Source organism: Mangifera indica, chromosome 5 (assembly GCF_011075055.1).
Source record: "Mangifera indica cultivar Alphonso chromosome 5, CATAS_Mindica_2.1, whole genome shotgun sequence".
NCBI classification, from domain to species: Eukaryota; Viridiplantae; Streptophyta; class Magnoliopsida; order Sapindales; family Anacardiaceae; genus Mangifera; species Mangifera indica.
The window spans coordinates 8,466,567-8,487,916 of NC_058141.1; the positions used below are offsets into that span (position 1 = coordinate 8,466,567).

The 21,350-nt window shown below is 31.5% G+C and overlaps 1 protein-coding gene across 1 annotated transcript; it reads right to left on the reverse strand.

The window, feature by feature from the left end:
- Positions 1–19,531: 19,531 nt before the first annotated feature.
- On the reverse strand, positions 19,532–20,893 carry LOC123215298 (NAC domain-containing protein 2-like). The gene is made up of 3 exons (XM_044635334.1): positions 20,502–20,893; positions 20,136–20,419; positions 19,532–20,040 (listed from the first exon to the last, which is right to left on the reverse strand). The coding sequence occupies exons 1-3, from the start codon at positions 20,665–20,667 to the stop codon at positions 19,639–19,641; spliced, it is 852 nt and encodes a 283-aa protein (XP_044491269.1). The 5' UTR covers positions 20,668–20,893; the 3' UTR covers positions 19,532–19,638.
- Between the last annotated feature and the right edge of the window lie 457 nt (positions 20,894–21,350).

Consider the following 21,350-nt stretch of genomic DNA (forward strand, 5'->3'; position numbering starts at 1 on the left):
AATCCTTTTAAGGTTTTTTATGATTCATTATGACCTAGTGGGAGATTCCTCCTCATTTCCTTGATTTCTTCTTACTTTTTTTCTTCTTCGGTTGTGTGAGTACTAGATTTAGGTATTGATTAAACTTGAGATGCAATTGGTTCTTCTCTTGGTACTTCCCCAACTTCTTGTCTTCCTTTCTTGCTCCTACTAGCCACCAATCATGTTCTCCAACTATTTCAATCAATCTTATTCTAAGGAAAAAGTTCACATCAATCCAATGTGATTCAAAGAATTATTGAATAAACATTGCATTTTCATCTTCTAAAGATATACCTAGTTTTAAGGCAAAATAATTAATCAATTTTTCAAAATCAATAGGTATGCTTGCATTTTGTGGCCTTGATTCTCTTGATCAACCATTTTGTCAAATCAATTTTTTTATCTTTTCATAACAACCTCTAATAGTACCATATCCTTAACCCCAATATGCTTATTAGTGTTAGTTCAGACATTTAAGGTGCAAGAAATGATTCTATACAATATTTTATGGACTAGATTCTATAATTGAGATGACTTTGCAACGTGAGAATCAAAAAGTCCTACCCCACCTAACATATGTCAAACTGCTTGCAAATCATAATCTTGTAGAATATCTATTAGTCCTTCACAATCACATTCTAGTCACTTAGTCAGTTTTTTAGGTGTAATTCCCCAATGCATACTTTGTAGTCCAAATTTCACTATATATGCCATGACACTTCTTTTTCTATTTCTAGGCAACTTTAAAATACAATTAAATTCATAAATGAAATTTTCAAACACATTCAAACTTATAGAAATAATTTGCTCCATTTTCTAACTCTAATTAATTCACCAATTTAATTACCAAAACCTACCATGTTCAAAATATTCAATTCTAAGCTTCTTCCAAAAAAAATGCCCTTTTTTACTTGTTGATCCTAGCAAACTCGATGATCTTCATTTTCAGTCTTAATTCCATATGGATGCACTTAGTTGCTTCTAACTTGTCTTGAAGGAAGGTTCATTCTTAGAGGCATTGTGATGTTGGAGGCAATTTCTTGTGAAAATGCAAGTGTGGGAATGTTTTTTATGCAAAATGGAGTGAATTTATGTAAGAAATTTTGAGAGAAATATGAAAGAGGGTTATGTTAGTATTGGTCTACATGTGTAGAATATGGTTTAAAGGTGTTAAGGAGATTTTGGTCATTATAGAACTTGTTATGGTCTGTAATGTCATTTTGTACATGAAGGGCAGTTTGGTCTTTTTGTTGAAATGTAACCCTAAGTATATTAAGGTTGAGTGCTCATTTTTGATACAATGAGTCGACTCCTTGTTTTGCTTTGCTCTGCTCCATTTTGCGATTAGGGTTTCTGTTCTTGTTCTTTGATTTTAGTTGAGCCAAGGAGAAATCTCCTAGTTTTCTCTGATTGTGCGTGTGTCTTGAGTCTTGTAGAAGGCTTGCTAGGAGGCATTGTTTCACGGTAGATTAGAATCGTGTGAGGTGTAAATCAGAGGGTATTCTGTAAGTTATAATCGCTTGTGTTCTATAGTGGATTCGACTAAGAGATTTGTCTCTACCTTGGATGTAGGGTTTCAAATCGAAATCCAAACCAAGTATTTCTTGTGTTCTTTGTTTCTGCTCTTGTTGATTTCATATACTGTATTATCCTATTTGATTACTTGCTAATCTTGATAATCTTGTATGAACATTCTTAACAAACCTAATTAAATCTAACAAGTGGTATCAGAGCCAGTTAGGATTTCGTGTTTTGAATGTTCTGATTGATCGATTTTTGGTGATTTCTTTAAATCTTTGCCTTTATATATATTCTCTGATATTACTAATCTTGCTTCTTGCCAAAAGATTATAAAGTAAATTGTTAGCAAAGAAAAATGGGTTCAACCAGAATCGATGTTGAGAAATTTGATGGCAAGGGCAATTTCAACATGTGGAAAAAGAATATGTATGCGGTACTGGTGCATCAGAAATGTGCAAAGGCATTGGGAAAACCATTTGAATTTCTAGAAGGTATGACTGATGCTGAAATAGCTGAGGTAATGGAAACAGCTTATAGTCTATTAATTTTGCATCTGTCTGATAATGTTTTGTGAAAAATTGATGATGCTGATACTGCTGCAAAAATATGGTTAAAATTAGAATCCTTATATATGATTAAATCATTGATAAATAAAATATATTTGAAAGAACAGTTGTTTGGATTTAAAATGGACCCCACTAAGTCTTTAGATGATAATCTTGATGAGTTTCACAGAATTGTTATTGATCTGAATAGTATTGATGAAAAAATATCGGATGAAAATCAGGCAATAATAATTCTGAATGTTTTACCCGAATCTTTTAAGGATGTTAAAGCTGCTATAAAATATGGGAGAGATTCTTTGTCATTGGATGAAGTTTTAGGAGCCCTAAGATCTAAAGGTTTAGAAGTAAAATTTGAAAAGAAACCTATTGGGGAGGGTCTTCAGATTAGGGGCAGACAAGAAAAAAGGAATAATGCAACTAATAAGAAGTTATCTAGGTCAAAATCTAGATTTAAGAAAACTTGCTGGTTATGTCATAAAGAGGGCCACTTTAAAAGAAATTGTCCAGAGAAAAAGAAGGCTCTTTCTAATAAAACTAAAAATTTAGAACTAGCAAATTTTCTTGAGGGGTATGAAAGTGTAGAAGTGTTAGTTCTTTCTGAAGTAGGGTTAGATGAAGAGTGGGTAATAGACTCTAGTTGTACTTTTCATATGACTCCTAAGAAAGAATGGCTTATTGATTTAAATTATAAAAATGGTGGGAAAGTTTTGATGGGCAATGATGATTCCTGTGATGTGATTGCTATTGGTAATGTCAAATTCAAAATGTTTGATGGTTCTATAAAAACTCTTGAAAATGTTAGGTTAGTGCCTAAGTTAAGAAGAAATCTGATTTCTCTTGGTTCACTTGATTTAAATGGTTTTTCATATAAATCTGAAAAAAGAGTTTTAAAAATCATGAAAGGTGCCTTAGTTGTAATAAAAAGAAAATTATCAAATGGGTTATATATATTAGAAGGTAGTGTGGTGTCTGATAATATGCATTTTGCTCATGATAATTTTGATGAAACAATCTTGTGGCATAAAAGACTTGGGCATATTAGTATGGTAGGTTTGAATGAATTGTGTAAACAAAAGCTTATTGATCAAAATAAGCTTTCTGATTTAAAGTTCTGTGAAAACTGTATGCTTGGTAAATCTCATAAATTAAAGTTTTCTACTGCCACATGTAGATCCAATGGTATGCTTGAGTATGTGCATTATGATTAATGGGGTTCCTCTCATGTTCCTGATTCATTATCTCATTCACACTATTTTATGACACTTATTGATGACTATTCTAGGAGAGTATGAGTTTATTTTCTAAAACAAAAGGATGAGGCCTTTGAGTGCTTTAAAGACTGAAAAAATCTAGTTAAGAACCAAACTAATAAGAAAATTAAAGTGCTCAGAACTGATAATGGCCTTGAATATTGCAATAAACACTTTTCTGATTTTTGTAAGAAACATGGAATTTTTAGGCACAGAACATGTAGTGAAACACCACAACAAAATGGTTTGGCTGAGAGAATGAATAGGACCACCCTAAATAAGGTTAGATGTATTCTAGCTGATTCTGGCTTAGGCAAGAAGTTTTGGGCTAAAGTTGTTGCAACTGCCTGCTATTTGATAAATAGGTCACCATTATCAGCTATAGGCTTTGAGACCCTAATTGAAATGTGGTCTAACAGACCACCTTTTTTACATCACTTGAAACCTTTTGGATGTCTTGCCTATGTGTATGTTAGTCAAGGTAAGCTGAACCCAAGAGCTTTAAATGCTGTTTTTCTAGGTTATCCCACAGGCACTAAGGGCTATAAACTATAGTTGTTAGAAGAGCATTAGTGTGTTGTTAGTAGAAATGTTACTTTTAATGAATTAAAATTCTACAAAGATCTTTTCTCTTCAGAAAGAAAAGCTGGGCAAGTTCAATTTGAGGTGGAGACACCTGTGTTTAGACATCATAGTAGTATAGAGTCTGTATGTCAGTCTATAAAGTCTGGTAAGGGACCTGATTTGGGTTTGGATTCAATTCGTACTTCAAAGTACGAAATCACAGACTTGAATCAGCAACTCTCACCTCAGAGTCAAGTACAGTGTCCTCATAGCCCAAAAAAATAAAACTTATCTAACTATCAATTAGCTAGAGATAGACCAAGAAGAGAAATAAGACCACCTTCAAGATATGCTCATGCTGATCTCATCTCTTATGCTTTCCAAATAGGAGACTTGATTGAGATGAGTGAACCCCTGAATTTCACCCAAGCCTGTGAAAGTAAATATAGCTCAGATTGGTTAAGAGCAATGGAAATTGAAATAGAATCTCTGAAAAAGAATAACACCTGGACACTTGTTAATAGACCATTGAAGAAAAAAGTAATTGGATGCAAGTGGGTTTCTAAAAGGAAGCCAGGTATTCCAGGAGTAGAACAGCCAAGATTTAAAGCAAGGGTGGTGGCAAAAAGCTTCTCACAAAGAGAAGGGATAAATTACCATGAAGTATTTTCCCCTGTTGTGAAGCATACCTCAATAAGACTCATATTATTAGTTGTTGTGTTATTTGATATGGAACTGGAACAGATGGATATCACAATAACATTCTTGCATGAAAATCTGGAAGAACAGATTTTGATGGAGCAACCTAAAGGCTTTGTAGAACCTGGAGCTGAAAACAAAGTCTGTTTGCTTCACAAATCTCTGTATAGGCTAAAGCAGTCTCCTAGACAATGGTATAAGAGGTTTGATAAGTTTGTTCTGTCTATTGGTTTCTTGAGATGCAATTATGATCATTGTGTGTATTATTTAAAATCTGATACTGGATGTATTGTTTACTTGCTATTGTATGTTGTTGATATGCTTCTAGCTTCCAAATATATGTCTGCTTTGATAAATTTGAAACAAATGCTGAAAACTGAATTTGTTATGAAAGATTTAGGGTCAACAAAAAGAATATTAGGTATGGATATTGAAAGAGATAGAAGTAAGAGATCTTTATTTTTATCACAAGTAGGATACATTAAAAGGGTATTGAACATATATAATATGTCTAAATCTAAATATGTTAGTGTTTCTATGGGTGCTCATTTTAGATTAAAATCTACTGTCAGTCTATCTACTATTGAATCTGAATTTATGAATAAAATATCCTATTCAAATGCAGTAGGTAGTTTGATGTATGCAATGATTGGTTCAAGACCTGAAATTGCTTATGCTATTAGTTTAGTAAGTAGATTTATGAGTAATCCTTACAAAGATCACTGGAATGCTGTAAAATGGTTAATGAGATATCTCAAAGGTACTGCAGACCTTGGGTTATTGTTCACATCTGATCCTACTAACAGTTTACTTGTAAAAGGATTTTGTGATTCAGATTTTACAATAGATCTGGATAAAAGATCTCTAACTGGTTATATTTTTACCTATGGTGGGAATATTGTGAGCTGGAAATGCAACTTGCAGTCTATTGTGCCATTATCTACCACTGAAGCAGAGTATATTGCCTTGATAGAAGCTGTGAAGAAGGCTATGTGGCTGAAGGGAATTACATCTGAACTAGGTCTGAGTTTAGAAATTCCTGTGATTTACAGTGATTCACAGAGTGTCATTCATCTTTCTAAAAACAGTGCATATCATGAGAGGACTAAGCATATTGATGTGAGGTTTCACTTCATCAGAGATGTGTTGTCCAGCAAGCAAGTATTGATTGAGAAAATCATGACTAGTGTGAATCCAGCAGATATACTAACTAAAGCTATTCCTGTGAGCAAGTTCAAGGAAGCCTTAAACTTCCTGAAAATCTGTCAAAAGTTGTGACAGAAATAAATTGCAGAGAAGGTCTTCTAGTGGAATGCATTTCATCTCCAGTTTAAGCTAAGGTGGAGCTATGTAGAATATGGCTTAAAGGTGTTAAGGAGATTTTGGTCATTATAGAACTTGTTATGGTCTGTAATGTCATTTTGTACATGAAGGGCAGTTTGGTCTTTTCGCTAAAATGTAACCCTAAGTATATTAAGGTTGAGTGCTCGTTTTTGATACAATGAGTCGGCTCCTTGTTTTGCTTTGCTCTGCTCCATTTTGCGATTAGGGTTTCTGTTCTTGTTCTTTGATTTTAGTTGAGCCAAGGAGAAATCTCCTGGTTTTCTCCGATTGTGCGTGTGTCTTGAGTCTTGTAGAAGGCTTGCTAAGAGGCATTGTTTCACGATGGATTAGAATCATGTGAGGTGTAAATCGGAGGGTATTCTGTAAGTTGTAATCGCTTGTGTTCTATAGTGGATTCGACTAAGAGACTTGTCTCTGCCTTGGATGTAGGGTTTCAAATCGAAACCTGAACCAAGTATTTCTTGTGTTCTTTGTTTCTGCTCTTGTTGATTTCGTATATTGTATTATCCTATTTGATTGCTTGCTAATCTTGATAATCTTGTATGAACATTCTTAACAAACCTAATTAGATCTAACAACATGAAAAGTGAAATGTAAAAGAAGAATTACGTTTGGGACTAAAAAAAAAAAAGAGAAAAGTACAAGTGCATGACTTAAATAAGACCTTACGGGTTAGACAAAATTTTAAGTAGACTAGACAGGTGTAAAGGATTTGGAAGAAGACACCTTGGCAAGAGATAGGGTAAAGGTGTATATGATTGATATTTTTTTAAGATAAGTAAGGGTGAGATTTATAATGTAGATTGTGTGTACTTTTTAGTTTTTTTTTTTAAGAAAACGAAATACAGTTGTTGATTTATTTTAAAATCAAAATGTACAGGCGGGTATTTGTTTATTTTAGGGATACCTCTTTGGCAAAATTTTCAAAACGGATGACATTATTGAAAGCCATGAATGGGCATTCATATAAAATAAACAATCATGGATGTTTCCAAAATTCCAAAAAAAATTTATAACAAAGATTTTATACTAAAAACCATGACTTTATGTATCAAATCAAAACATCATAAGATATGAATCTTAGATATCTTGATTTTTCTTGATGAGAATTTATTTGAATCAAGTTTTGATTAATTTTGAACACAAATCGGATCGATTCAACTCACATTTTCAAAAAGCACTATTTATATAGATAATAGATGCATAAACATATGAATGACCATTCAACCAATATGCATCAATTTAGCATATTCATAAGAGAAATTCTAATGCATTCAAAAGGGTATTTTATATATGAATCTAATAAAAATTTTAACACATTCATACAATCAAGTTATCTAATATCATTCAACAAATTTGTACAATCAATCAATTCATGTATCAATTAAGAACAAAATATTTTTACAATGAGAGTTAGACATTTACTTGAGACAAGTTGATCATCCCAAGCTCTCATTTCAAATAAAAAATTTAATTTTCTATTTAACTTGAAGCTCAACCTTCTCTATTTTTGGAATTGTCGCCTTCATTGATTCTCCTTTCATCAATTTTTTTTTATTAAATGAGGTGAACAATCTCCAATACATGTTTACATGCTTTGTGCAGCTACTCATTTGATAATTATTTGATTCCAAAGTTACAAGGCACACTTACACAAAAATTCAATTTTTTTTAATATGTAAATTGTTTTGGGTCAATTAGGTTAGTCTTCAATGTCCTTTTATGAATCTAAACATTTCATATTTTGAATGGTTTACCATTCCTACTTGGATATTTTCCAATAGTATGCCCAATATAACCACAAAATTTGCATTTTAAATCCAACGAATGAAAAGTTTTTAGTGGCTTATATGATTTAATAAAATGGTTTCCTTCATTGTAACCTAGACTTTCTCTATTTTAACCACTTCTTTGATTTGCAAGTATCTCATCTAACCTTTTTATGTCAACTTTGAATTTTTCTAAAATCTTATTTGAGTTAGACATTTTCAATTTTTATTGCATCATTTTTGCTTATAAGATTTTCTAACTTATTTGATACTAAAATCTTTTCACTTGTGATTAACTCAAATTCATTCTTGATTTTAGTATGCTCATTCATAAGATTTTATGATCATTTTTAATGCATATCAATAGTTTTCTTATTAATTTATTTTTGGCATATATACATTTATATTCATCTATTAGAGAGTCAAAATTTTTTTGTAATTCATTAAATAAGAAAAAGTTAGAATTACTAACATCTTCCTTCGATTCGTTCATGGCCATGAAGCATTGATTGGCTTTCTCATTCTTCGACTCACTTTTATCACTTGAATTGTAACCGCAAGCACCTTCTTTTTGAACTTCTTGTTTTTCTTCCTCTTCATGAATTGAGGACATTCTCATCAAATGTGATCGGGCTTTGTGCATTTGCAACATATGATCTTAGCATCATTATCCTCCTTGTACTTTATTTTTATGAAGTTCTTTCTTATGTTTTTTGAAAGAAATTTATTAAATTTCCTCATAAGAAGACCTATGTCTTCCTCATCCATTAAGGTATCACTCCCTTTGATTTCTACTTTCAACGCAATGTTCTTTTTCGGTTTGATTTCCTCTTCCTTAAGCTTTCATTTCATTTCATAAGTTAATAAGCCCCAATAAGTTCATTTATGCCCATTTTGCTGAAATCTTTTAATTCTTTAATGGCGGTCACCTTCATGTTCTAAGATTCTAGTAATGATTGAAGAATCTTCTTCCTAAGCTCAATTATCTCAAACTTCTTCCCAAGCCCTTTAAGATCATTAACCAAGTTTGAGAACCTCTTGTACATATCGATTATGTTATCCTTTGACTTCATTTCAAATAACTCATATTCCCGTAAAATAAACTTGATTTTGGCCTCCATCACTTGATTAATTTCTTCATGAGTGTTTCGAATGATACTCCATATCCCTTATGTTGAATCACATGAAGAAACACGATTAAATTTGGTTGAATCCAAAGCATAAAATGACATATTCATAGTTTTTACATTTAAGCTTATTAATTTTGAATCCTTGTCATTATAATCCTTTTCACTTTTAGGTAATTTGTCCTAGGGTCTCTAGGCAAAAATTGTTAGATTTTTCAACTTAGACTCCAAGCTCTGATACCAACTAAAAGCACTCTAACAACTAATATAATCCTAGAAGGGGTGAATATAATTATTTAAAATTTAATACAAATTAAATCTTTTTTTACAAATAATTATTAAAAATTAATCACACAAGTGATTTCAACAATACACTCAAGCATAAGCAATAAATATAAAATAAAGAGTAAGAATAAAAAGGCTAAAGATTTACAGTGGTTTAAAGTTTTCCCTTTTGAGTCTCTTACGTCCATTTCTTTAAGTAACTGGTTTAAAGTTTTACTTGTAAAGATAACATCTCTTCACAGTATTTATCTAAGATTCCACTCAAGTATATTAGTTGATTTGAGATTGTGTTTAATATAATAGTTTATCCAAGATTTCACCCAACAAAGATCAAATGCAGAAAATATTAAGTAATAATGCCTCTCAAAGGATGATACAAAGATTAAGCACAAATATTTCTCTCAAATAAGTGAGTTGTAAGTTTTGGAGAGAATTTCGGAGGAAAAGAAGAGTATATAATTTTACATATATGATCTCTAATTTATTCCAACTCAAAAATGTTTCAATTTATAGTCTTAGATGGTTGGAATAGTTGATATTACCATTGGATTTGGAGAACAATTCGTTGGTGTGCGAAAATAACATTTTTATCATAAAATAAAGGATATATGGGCATACTTAACATTTTCAACCTCAAAGAAACCTCCCAATAGTCAAATTTTTCTCATTTACGAATGAACGAGCATGCAATATGATATGAATAGACATTCAGAGTTGCATTTGAGTAATTCTTGGAAATTAGAGATGTTTAAACAAGCATAATTAACGAAGACACACATGCCTCAAATTTTCCCTATGAACAAATGTACATGTCACTTTCATAGGCATTCATTCGATGCTTGTTTGAAATTTTATTGTGCGTATATGGGAAGTCTATGCATGGAACATTTGAGAAGCCAGGTAGAATGGGTGAGAAACCAAAAGCCCGTGTCTATATGCACTCAAGCCTGGGTGTACAATGCCCAAAGCACGGGTGTGAATTGAGCAAAATACTGGGTGCACACAACCTTGAAATGCGGCTATACATAACTCAAACTTGGGTGTACATTAGTCTAAGCCTGTGTGTACAATGCTCAAGGCCTTAGTGTAATTGCTTAAAGCCCAGGTGTACATGTACTCAAGCCTGGGTGTACACAAAACAATCAGATATACATAAGCCTTCCATGGACGTGCTTTATCAAGCTGAGGTGGTCTAATTTCTCAAGTCCAAACATACAAAATCTTTCATGCTTCGAACGGTCTTTGCATGCTCTCTATAGGAGTACTAATATGAAACCTTTGCATTTTTCAATTTTGTCCAATTTGCTTATAAAAAAATCATGTCATGGACAAGTTAAATAATCTTACATAGTTTTTGTTATTATTAAAGTACCTAAGGTCCAATGGTTTTTTTGATTTGATTGAACTGCTCTTACACCTTCCATTTATGTTTTCTTTTTTTTCCTACTGGTGGAGCCACACTTTCACGTCTCTGTGCTCGAGATATGTTGTTGTCAACATATTAAGTTTTATCACTTTCAAAATATTCAAACAGATTGAACTCATGTAAGCCTAAATCTATTTGTAATTTTTTATTGAATGAAAAAATAATGATTGACGAAATTGTAAAACAAAATAAAAACTAAGTTGTTAAACATAATTACATATTGATTAAAAGATTTTGAGATTGAGATATTAAAGAAAGTTTAAAGAGATAAAGATTGAAGGAAAACAAAGGAATGAATGAAATATATATGAGGGAGGGGGGTTAATACAGAAAAAAAGGAAATTAAAAAAAAAACAATTGACCAATAGTCGTTCTACATGCAATTTTATATATATATTTTTTTGTCTGTTGCAATAATGGGTTGGTCAGGTTGGCCCACGAGCCTAGCCCAGGTATGGCTCGAACAATCCAAAAACTTGATACAGTTCGTTAAAATAGTGGCACCTCTACTTAGCACGCAACAAAACTCGCTTGCAATTTGTCTACAGTTCAATTTCATCTCTCAACGTATTTAGGGATCCTTAATTAGCTCTTTTAAGGCTACCATTTCACTTATTCTCATAATCATTATATCAATTGTATCAATCTATGTTGCTACCTAATTGTATTACAGAATAACCGCATCATGTTTGTCTATATATATAAAAGTTATTGAGAATTAGCTTTTCTATGTGCAAACAAAATCAAGTAAACACTTATAAAACCAAATCCTACAAAAAAATATTGGAGAAATAATCACACAATATGAACAAATCAAAACATGGTTGTGCAAATCCAAACTTCAGTACTATAAATCAATCATTTCAAAATTGAGGCAATAAAATTCAATTGACGAACGAACCATTCGATTGGTGATTAGACATGTTAACTGTTTAAAAATAATATTTAAAACAAATTATTATAATTTATTATTAAATATAATTTACATTATTTTAATATTAAAATAAACTTAATTTAATAGTATACATTCTTAATTGATAGAGGAGGTTTTGGGTTCATGTTCCAATATTAATTTTTAAAAAATTGATTTTTTATGTTAACTAAATCAAACTAGGTTTTTTGTTCAGTCCAACCATTCAAATCATTCAGTTTAATCCAATACAATTTCAAAAATGATTTTCAAGTGAATCAAAATCATTTTTGTTGGCAAGCGATGGTTCAACTAGTTGAAATCCGGTTTTTAAAACCATTGTATAGATGGTAAAACCTCTTGATAAACCTTCAACTACGTAAGATTGTCATAATATCATCTAAATTTTTCAATGTCTTTTTGAAGTATATGTGTGATTTGAATCAAAGGCAAACTTGGATTTTTGTGAGAGTACACTTAAATCCACTCTCAAATTGAAAAAATTTTGAAGATATATGATTATGCCACCCTTCAATTATTTTTTTAAAAATATTTGTACTTCTCATCTCACTGTAACTCACTTAAATTTGAAAATACAAGTGAACTCACTTTTCATCTCAATGATTATTCCCATGCACCCCACAAGTAAAAGATTTTGTTTTTTGAAAAATTGAAATAAAACAATAAAAAACATAATTTTCTTGCAAATCAACTAAGTAAAAAAACTTGAATTTATCACTTACCCCTCTCTCTCTCTCTCTCTCTCTCTCTCTCTCTCTCTCTCTCTATATATATATATATATATATATATATAATTTTTTTATACCAACTGAATTATATGATACTATAGTAAATTGGCTAATGAAATAATAATTAATAAATGAATGACATATTAATTGATGTAAATTTCAATAGGGATATTGAATTTTTTATCCTAAGTTAGATTCACTTATATATTTATATCACATTTTTCACACTTTAAATATTTTTACCACTTTATATATTAGAATCCCTAAATTGTTTTTATCTTCAACGTTAAAAAACCAAGCAAGACAACATTATTCCTTGTTATGAATAGCAGAGAGAGAATATATAAAAATATTTGATATCAATATTTGAAATAAGATTTATATATGTATTAGATAAGATCAAATATAAAATATGTAAAGAAACATTGTCGGTCAATTAATTATACATATTTTTGTGTAAAAGAAGCAAAAAATATATTATTAGCATAGAATATTGTAGAGAATAGATTTTTAAGAATATTTTTGCATGCTTCTTGTTTGCTTCCATGTATTCACATGAATGTACATATATGCATGTTTTTGCAAAAACATGCATATTTGCTTGCTTTCTCATGAAGATCATGTAATATAGCATAAGAGTATTAGATATATATAGCATAAGAGATCATCGGATTGTTTTCCCATGCACAAAGAAACCTCTTGGATTGGCAACGACGACTCAATGACAGAATGACAAATGAGGTTTCCCCTTATAAAATGGAAGCATAATTATATCGTGTGAAATTTAATTCAATCAGAATTTGATTAAGTAATTCAATGTAAATTATCAATTATGTAATTCAATGTAAATATCGATTTGATTTAAATCGAATTATTTTTTAATTTGAATTCAAGCTAAATTCATATTGAAACGGGTGGAAGCCGCCGACCCTTTGCCACTAATTTTATCATTTTTTTTACATCTCACATATATCCATTTTTTATAAAAATATTACTCAAGCTAGTTAATTGAGTAGAATTTATTTTATGTATGTTGGTGATTGAAAATTAAGTATAGGTGATTGAGTTTTAAATTTTTTGAAATTATCAAGTATAGAATTATTCAATCTCCCATTTATCCTTGAGTTGAGAGATTGAAAATCATTAAGTATGTTGGTGATTGAATTTAAATTTTTTAGATTAGTGTATTTAAACTCAAGTATGTTAATCTAAAACTAGAGTTGTAATAAATTTATCTGAAAATATTAGAAATACTCATTAGAAAGATAAATAAAGTAAATAAAGGGAAAAAGTAATCTTGTATCAAATTTAACAGTGTTCATGTATAGTTTATATTTCATGAAAAAATCCATTTTAAAATATAACTTTACGACCATTATTAATTTTGAAAAACAGAGTCAACTGAATTAGTTGACGTCAACCACATTAATTTAATGATAATCCAGTTTGTTTGATTAATTTTTTATTAATGATTATCATTGATTAATTTTTCATTAATGTAATAAACGAATTAATATATTTTTCAGGTATTTACAATCAACTACCAGAAGGGGACGTACAAATTCTATGAGGTATACGGATTCTGAGTACACATGACTCTTCGGACAAAGATGAGCACCGTGACTATAATTAGGAATAAACAAACGCTTACTTAGAGAGCTATTTTTCGAACTACCTATTTTAGATGCTTATTAGATTTGGTGGTGTCAAGGTTTAGTGTCGTTTTGATGCATGCGATGTTACTTCGTATGATTAAACACGAGAACCCAGTGAGAGAAATGTTGTTCAGATTAAATAGTCTTGAGTTTCGATTCAGCCCTATTAAGTTTGCGTTAGTCATTGGTCTGATATTTGGGGAGAACACAAAGGTGTCCAACTACGTTTATTATACGAGATGCCTCAATTGAGAGAGGAATACTTCCCAGATAATAATAGGTTGTTAACCTGTGAGCAGATTGAGTAAGTGATTAGTGATCAAATTTGAGGAGTTAATGACGAGGACATCGTGAAGTCGCGCTATTGTTTTTTGCGTTTATGAGACTATTAGGGACAGACAATAGAACAAAAATATCTGATAATTTTTTGCATTTAGCCAACAATTTATATGCATTTAATTGGTACCCATAGGGGACGGTGACATGGAACAGAACAGTTGATTCAATGTGGAATGACATACAATGCAAATATTAGTATTATGTACAATACTACTTGTTTTATATGAGTCCACTCTCATTACTTAGCTACAATATTTTGGGATACCCAATTACTTTCCAAATAAGTATCGCATGATGGATGAAGTTAATATGCATACTGACAATTGCAAATACTAACTATAAATGTTGTACATTATTTCGTATTGGATTTATGGGACAATTCACAATCTATCTCCTTATGTCCGTCTGGAAGCTATTGATCAGGTCTCTTATATGTGGAAGTGGAAAATAATTGTACTACTGACCTGGGATGACATATCGATACTTTAGAGCTCTCCTCTGGTAATTTGCTCATTCATAGATTTATATTTTATTGTTCCATCTTTCATTTCATTAATTTTTATAAATTTCCTTAATGTTCCAGGAAGGGATTACAATTACATTGCATCCGACTGAGATTGAGTGCAACTCCTAGTGGTACATACGAAATCTGGAGTTTATGGGAGAATAAGTATCACAGGCATCATTAGATGACAAGTCCACTAATTCGAACAATGATGATGATACCCTATCGATTCATCTTACTGCCTTTTAGGTAGCCTCTAGAGGGTTTTCGCGATCCTCAACTGTTAGGTCTCAACTCCCCTATGTCCCCATGGCATCCCTTTACCCCCAGCACATTTTCTCCTACCCATGTGGCCAACCCTCAGGTCTCCACTACTTTTGTATGTAAATCCTCATCACGAGGGCCCTGACCTATTATTCCTAGCACTTCTCATATTAGACAAGCATCCCCTCCACGAGTGTCATCTTCATTACCCTTTACTTCATAATCCTCATCCAAGCTGTTGTCATTATCATTATCACCATAATTCCTACCAAACTCTTAAAAACTTTGTGGTTGTGCCCACTCGTTTGTCAGATGATCCTCCATTTATTTCTCATGAATATCTTTGACTTGTTAATTGTCCCTTTGATCAATTGGACTCTTGGTAACATAGAGTTTGATCGATCCTCATAAACTTCTTGCTTCAACCATCAAATACTTTAGATCAACATCATCTACAATCTTCATTGGACCTTGATCACCTAAGGTAAATACGTGCATATTTGACTGACTTCAATCGAGTCTTAGACGATAACTTATTCTCACTATAAATTTTTCAAAATTAACACTTGTGTCAATGCATATCCCTCTCTCATTCCCATCAACATATCTCGTAATATTATTATCATATGAAATCCATTGTCATTCATAGCGAATCTTAAATATAGCTTTTTCTATCTAAACTTAAGATAAACCTAAAAACATTTTTAAAAAAAACTACGTTTAATCCTTGGGCGTTATAAGGCATGCAATAGATTGATGTTGGTGTTAAATAGTTGTGTTAAACATTTATGTTTAAACAATCATGTAGGACCAAGGCTTCGTCTGGTTTTTATCTAAAACTGAATTTTCGTATTTTTTAACCATCAATACAATATTAAACAATACAACAATATGAAATCATAACATTAAACAATCTAACAACATGAAACCACAACAAAGTTATATTTTGCATGAAGTCATAAACATCAATCTATCTTACATTATTTGATTTTCAATTGTTAAATAAGAAAACACATAACATTAGGGCTTGAATTAAAACTGACCTAAATGTAGATAATTTTGTTGTGAAATCTTTACAACAAATGTAAATTCTCTAAAGAAATTTGACAATTTTCATCTCTTCCTCTTTTGTGTCCAAAGTGAATCATTTATAATAGTTTTCTCTCATGGGTTTTATTATTCAATTACAGATGTCTTCTCTGTTAAAGAATTTTTTTTATATCGCAGAGATTCTTTCCCTAATTGGAAGGCTGAGAAAAAAGAGAAAAATTATTGTTGTGGTATTCTTTCTTTTTACATGCGTTTCATCAATTGAGATATTTTAAAAAAATAGATTACTATTGTGGTATTTTTATTTAAGGTTTAAGGTAAATAATATATATATATACATGATTTAAAAAAAAAAAAGGATAAGAAATTCAATATCCCATTTCAATATATTTCATTGATTCATGTAACATTATTCTATATGTATACGTCATATTTTTTTCTTAATTTCCACGTCAAACATGCATCAAATGAAAGTCTGGCGTTACTAATTCATTTTCAATTCCAAGCAAACATCAATGACATAGCTTTAAAGACAAATTGGTGATATTCTTGCAACCACTCTTAAACCCTCACAATTACAATAGGAGCTTAAAAACATGTTTCTAAGCTATGCTATTAATCACATAATAAACATCAATGCTAAGAAATCGTAATATATCATTATCTCCACATATTTGTGTCGGAATTCACACGTGTATATATAAAGAGTAATATTTTTTTTTTTTAAGTACACAAAATAGATATACAGATAATATATTATTATATAATTAGGTATTATTTTATAGATAATTTAAAATCACTCATTCATATAATGACATATCATCTATATATTCATTGTGTAAACTTAAAATATGTATATTTAAAATGGTACATATAATTTTATTAATACGTAAATAAAAAACATATTAATATATCATCACCCTCACATATTTCAGAGTCATTTATCACGAGTAACTGATTGTTTTCACGCATAAGATTAACTATAATCCCATATCTCATGTCATAGACATATAACACAAAAATATAACTATATACATAATTTTATACATAAATAATAATATGTCATCATATGATTAATGTTATTTTATCTTTAATTTTTAATTATTTAATTATATAATAACACTTTATTATTTATACATAAAATTATATACATAACACTACTCATAACACAATTCCCTACTAATTTGATGTCCAAGCTTGAAGATTTTGCTGGTGATATCTCACCCCTTTGTCATAAAAAACTATCGGAATCACTAGTGTTGCAACATCAATTTGAGTGAAAACTAAACGTAACAAATATAAGGATAATGGTCTTATCCAATTATTATGTGCCCAATGACAGATCCAAAGGGGTTAAGAACGGTCACTTGACCCTATTTGAGTTTTAAACATTTGTAAGTATTTTTATTGAGAATAAAAAATTGAGTATTTTAATAATTTTTTAAATCTAAAAAATTATTATTTTAATATATTAAAAATATTAAAATAATTTCTAAAATCTCATATCGATCATTCTTAGAGTTTATTATTTCTTAATTGATCTCTTATAGTTTTACGTCTATACATTTGACCCTTTTATATTATATTTTTAGACACATCATTATATGTGTGTTTTATAATTTTTTTCAATTATAACTACATGAACAGATATTCACCCAAGTGAACAATCATTTGCTCATTCAAAATTTCCTACATGACATATCATTCACTTATCCCACGTAGCATCACATGTTAAATTTTTCACGGGACCTAAAATAAGCATTTGAGGCTTAGTCATAAAGTACCAAATACTTAATTTATTTGAAGAGTGAGGCTATTTTATAATACATGGAAGGTAATATTTGTTTGAAGAAAACTTTAATTTATCTTCTCATTTAAGTATTAAAGTTTTCATACGCTGTATTGTGAGTGCCAAGGTGAAAATGTTCAAAGAATGCTAGATATTTTATTCTGAATTTAAATTATTAAATTAATTTGAATTTGAAATACATCTTATATTTATTTGAAAATTAAAAATGTTTATTTATTTTTTAATTTTATATGATCGAATGTTCTCTTATTTTATAATTAATTTAAAATATGATATGATGACACTTTTTGAATTTAGACTTTCTCTTTAAAAATTTTAATATTTTATCAATTTTGTTAATTTTTATAGCTATCATCTAATATGTAAAAAAAGCTTGTAAAAATGACATTCCATGTTACTTGTGCAATTTTGTAGGGAGAGAAGAATCTTAAGATTGAATACGGTTAACCAAAAAATAAAAATCTGTAGATTGAATAATCCATTAGCGTCCAAAATATCGCCATCAAGATTGACAATTTAGCCTATGCGTGACAAAACTCCACCAAGCACCGCCCGCGTTGTTTTCACTCTCTTTTGGCCACGATCTATAGTTTGGTAAGCGTCACAAGCTAACCTTCTTTTAATAATGGCCAAAAGACTATTTCCCACCCAAGGTATGCTGTAATGACAAGTTTCCCCCCTTTAACTATGGAAATACCAAATACCCACCCATGGCCAGTTAAAAGTAACGGGGTTAAGGGTAAAATTGTCATTTTCTCTATAATATTAAAAAATAAACTAAAATATAATTTCATTTTGCCCCCCTAAAGTTTGAAAACAAAAATTTTCCCCCAGCCTAAGTTTAAGAAAATGGCAGTTTCACCCTAGGGTTTGGTTTTGAAATCTCCGGCGACCTCTCCGGCTCCGTTGCCGACGGCTTCTCCCTCCCGAAGAATCCTCTCCTTCCGGTGATCGGTTTCCTCCCATTTGGAGGCCCGATCGTCGCCGGAAAAGCGGTGGGAGACGAAGAACTTCGTCGGGGAAGACGAAGTTCTTCGTCTTCCCAGACGAAGACGAAGCCGTCGTCTTCGTCTGGGAAGACGATCGGCTTCCCAGGGAAGACAACCGTCTTCTTCTGGGAAGACGATCGTCTTCCCAGACGAAGACGACGGCTTCGTCTTCGTCTGGGAAGACGAAGAACTTCGTCTTCCCCGACGAAGTTCTTCGTCTCCCACCGCTTTTCCGGCGACGATCGGGCCTCCAAATGGGAGGAAACCGATCACCGGAAGGAGAGGATTCTTCGGGAGGGAGAAGCCGTCGGCAACGGAGCCGGAGAGGTCGCCGGATATTTCAAAACCAAACCCTAGGGTGAAACTGCCATTTTCTTAAACTTAGGCTGGGGGAAAATTTTTGTTTTCAAACTTTAGGGGGGCAAAAGGAGATAAAATTTTCAGGCGTTAGGGTTCTGTTAAATTTAACTGGCCATGGGTGGGTGTTTGGTATTTCCATAGTTAAAGGGGGAAAACTTGTCATTACAGCATACCTTGGGTGGGAAATAGTCGTTTGGCCTTTAATAATTCCAAAATTTATCCAACACTCACAAGCACAAGAAAACGTTGTGATCTGATAGCTGTAGAGCTAGATATAATAAGGATATTAGCTCATCATCATATGATCAAGTCAATTAAAGGTTATATGTGAATCAAATTACTAAAGCTTTAATTTATGAGTCATGTATTTCACAAACAATTTTTACAATTTGTCAGATGTCTAACAAATCTATTTGTTCTTTCACCATGCTTAACTTAATACTGGAATTCATACACCATTGGATTCACAAATACTGTCTGGTTTACGATGCCACTTGGGCTCACTTGGAACTTCCCAGAATCTGTTGTGTACTGGTTAGGTATTTCACCTAGTTGAACTTTCCCAACATGTTCTGGGGTAGCATTTTGGAAATCATAGCTAAAATTGTAGGTGTTATCACTGAGAAGTTGTGCAATTGGGCCAAAATACTCCAATTCCCTTAGATGTGTAAGTGAACATGTCCTTGGAAATTTCATCAATTGTTGTTGTTCAATAGCATCAATATTGGATCCTATTTTATTAATCCTTTGCGAGCATGATTCTTCATCAACTTTTTGATCCAAAGTTTTTGTCGTTTGCTTTTTCTTATAGATCCTACACAGGACCCAGTCATCCAACTGAAACACATAAAAACAAGCCAACTTGGTCACATAACTGCGCACTTGATCATGATGATAGATTAAATAACTTGATAATTAACACCAATACTTACTCTCATGGATCCATTTTGCTTGTTGGGTTGTTTTCGTGAATCACTAATTAAGCGATACTCATGCATAATCCAATCAGATTTAACTCCTTTGGGTGGCCTTCCCTTGTAGAATACAAGAGCCTTTTTGACGCCAACATATTTAGAGCCACTATAGATTGCCTTGTCAGTGCCAGTGGCTTTCCAGTAACCAGATACAGTTGCTCTGTTGGGGCGAACCCCATTAGGATACTTTCTGTCACGGGGAGTAAAAAAGTACCATTCTTTTTCTCCAAATTCAGCTTTCTCTGCAATTAACAGAAACCATTCATAATCGTCAACAAGGTCTAATGCATATAATAAAGAAAGCCGATTGAAAAAGCAACAAACCGGGCAGTTCCCAGGGATCAAACTTATAAATATCGACTTCTGGGATTATTGAAGCCGGGCATGGCCTTGATTTAGCTTGGTTACGAAGGTAATACATGATGAGCTCCTCATCAGTTGGGTGGAACCTAAACCCAGGTGGAAGATCAGCGTTGGATTTCACGTCCATTTTCAAAATTAAAAAATAAAAATAAAAATAAAAAAAGATTGATTGGATTACCCCAATATAAAATCTGGGTTATCCAGGGAAGGGATGAGAAAAATGAAAGTGTTTGAAATGTTTGCAATGAGAGGAATGAGGCTTTTATCTTTGAGGTTGAGTTGTCGTTTTGTGAGCTGCATTATTGTCATTGGCTACTCTCTTGACTTTGGCTAATTCCTCATGTAACTATCGTCAGGCATTCGCCTATACAGCCAAAGCATGAACAACACGCAGATAGTTTCAATCTTCAAGCTCAATAAAATTGAATTGACTTTTAGTGCTTGGTTCGTTGCACCATCTTTGAAAAAGAATTTATTATTATATGGTATGTGAATATCCATTACAGATATCCAATAGTTTGGCACCACTTTGCTCTTATCCTAAACTCCTTTTTCACTTCTACAACGTTCTTTTAAAAAACAAAAACAAATCTTTGAAATTTTCTTTAAATAGTTTTTACGTACCATTATAGACTAATTTAAATGTTTATAATAATGTAATTTATATTGTATTAAGGTTTTAAATTGTACATATAAGTTTGTAACGAAAAATCCTATTAATAAAAAAATTATTATATAATCTAAAATAAATTATATATTATTTATAAAATAAAATTTTCTTGTTAGGAGTTAAAATAAAGCCAAATGAAA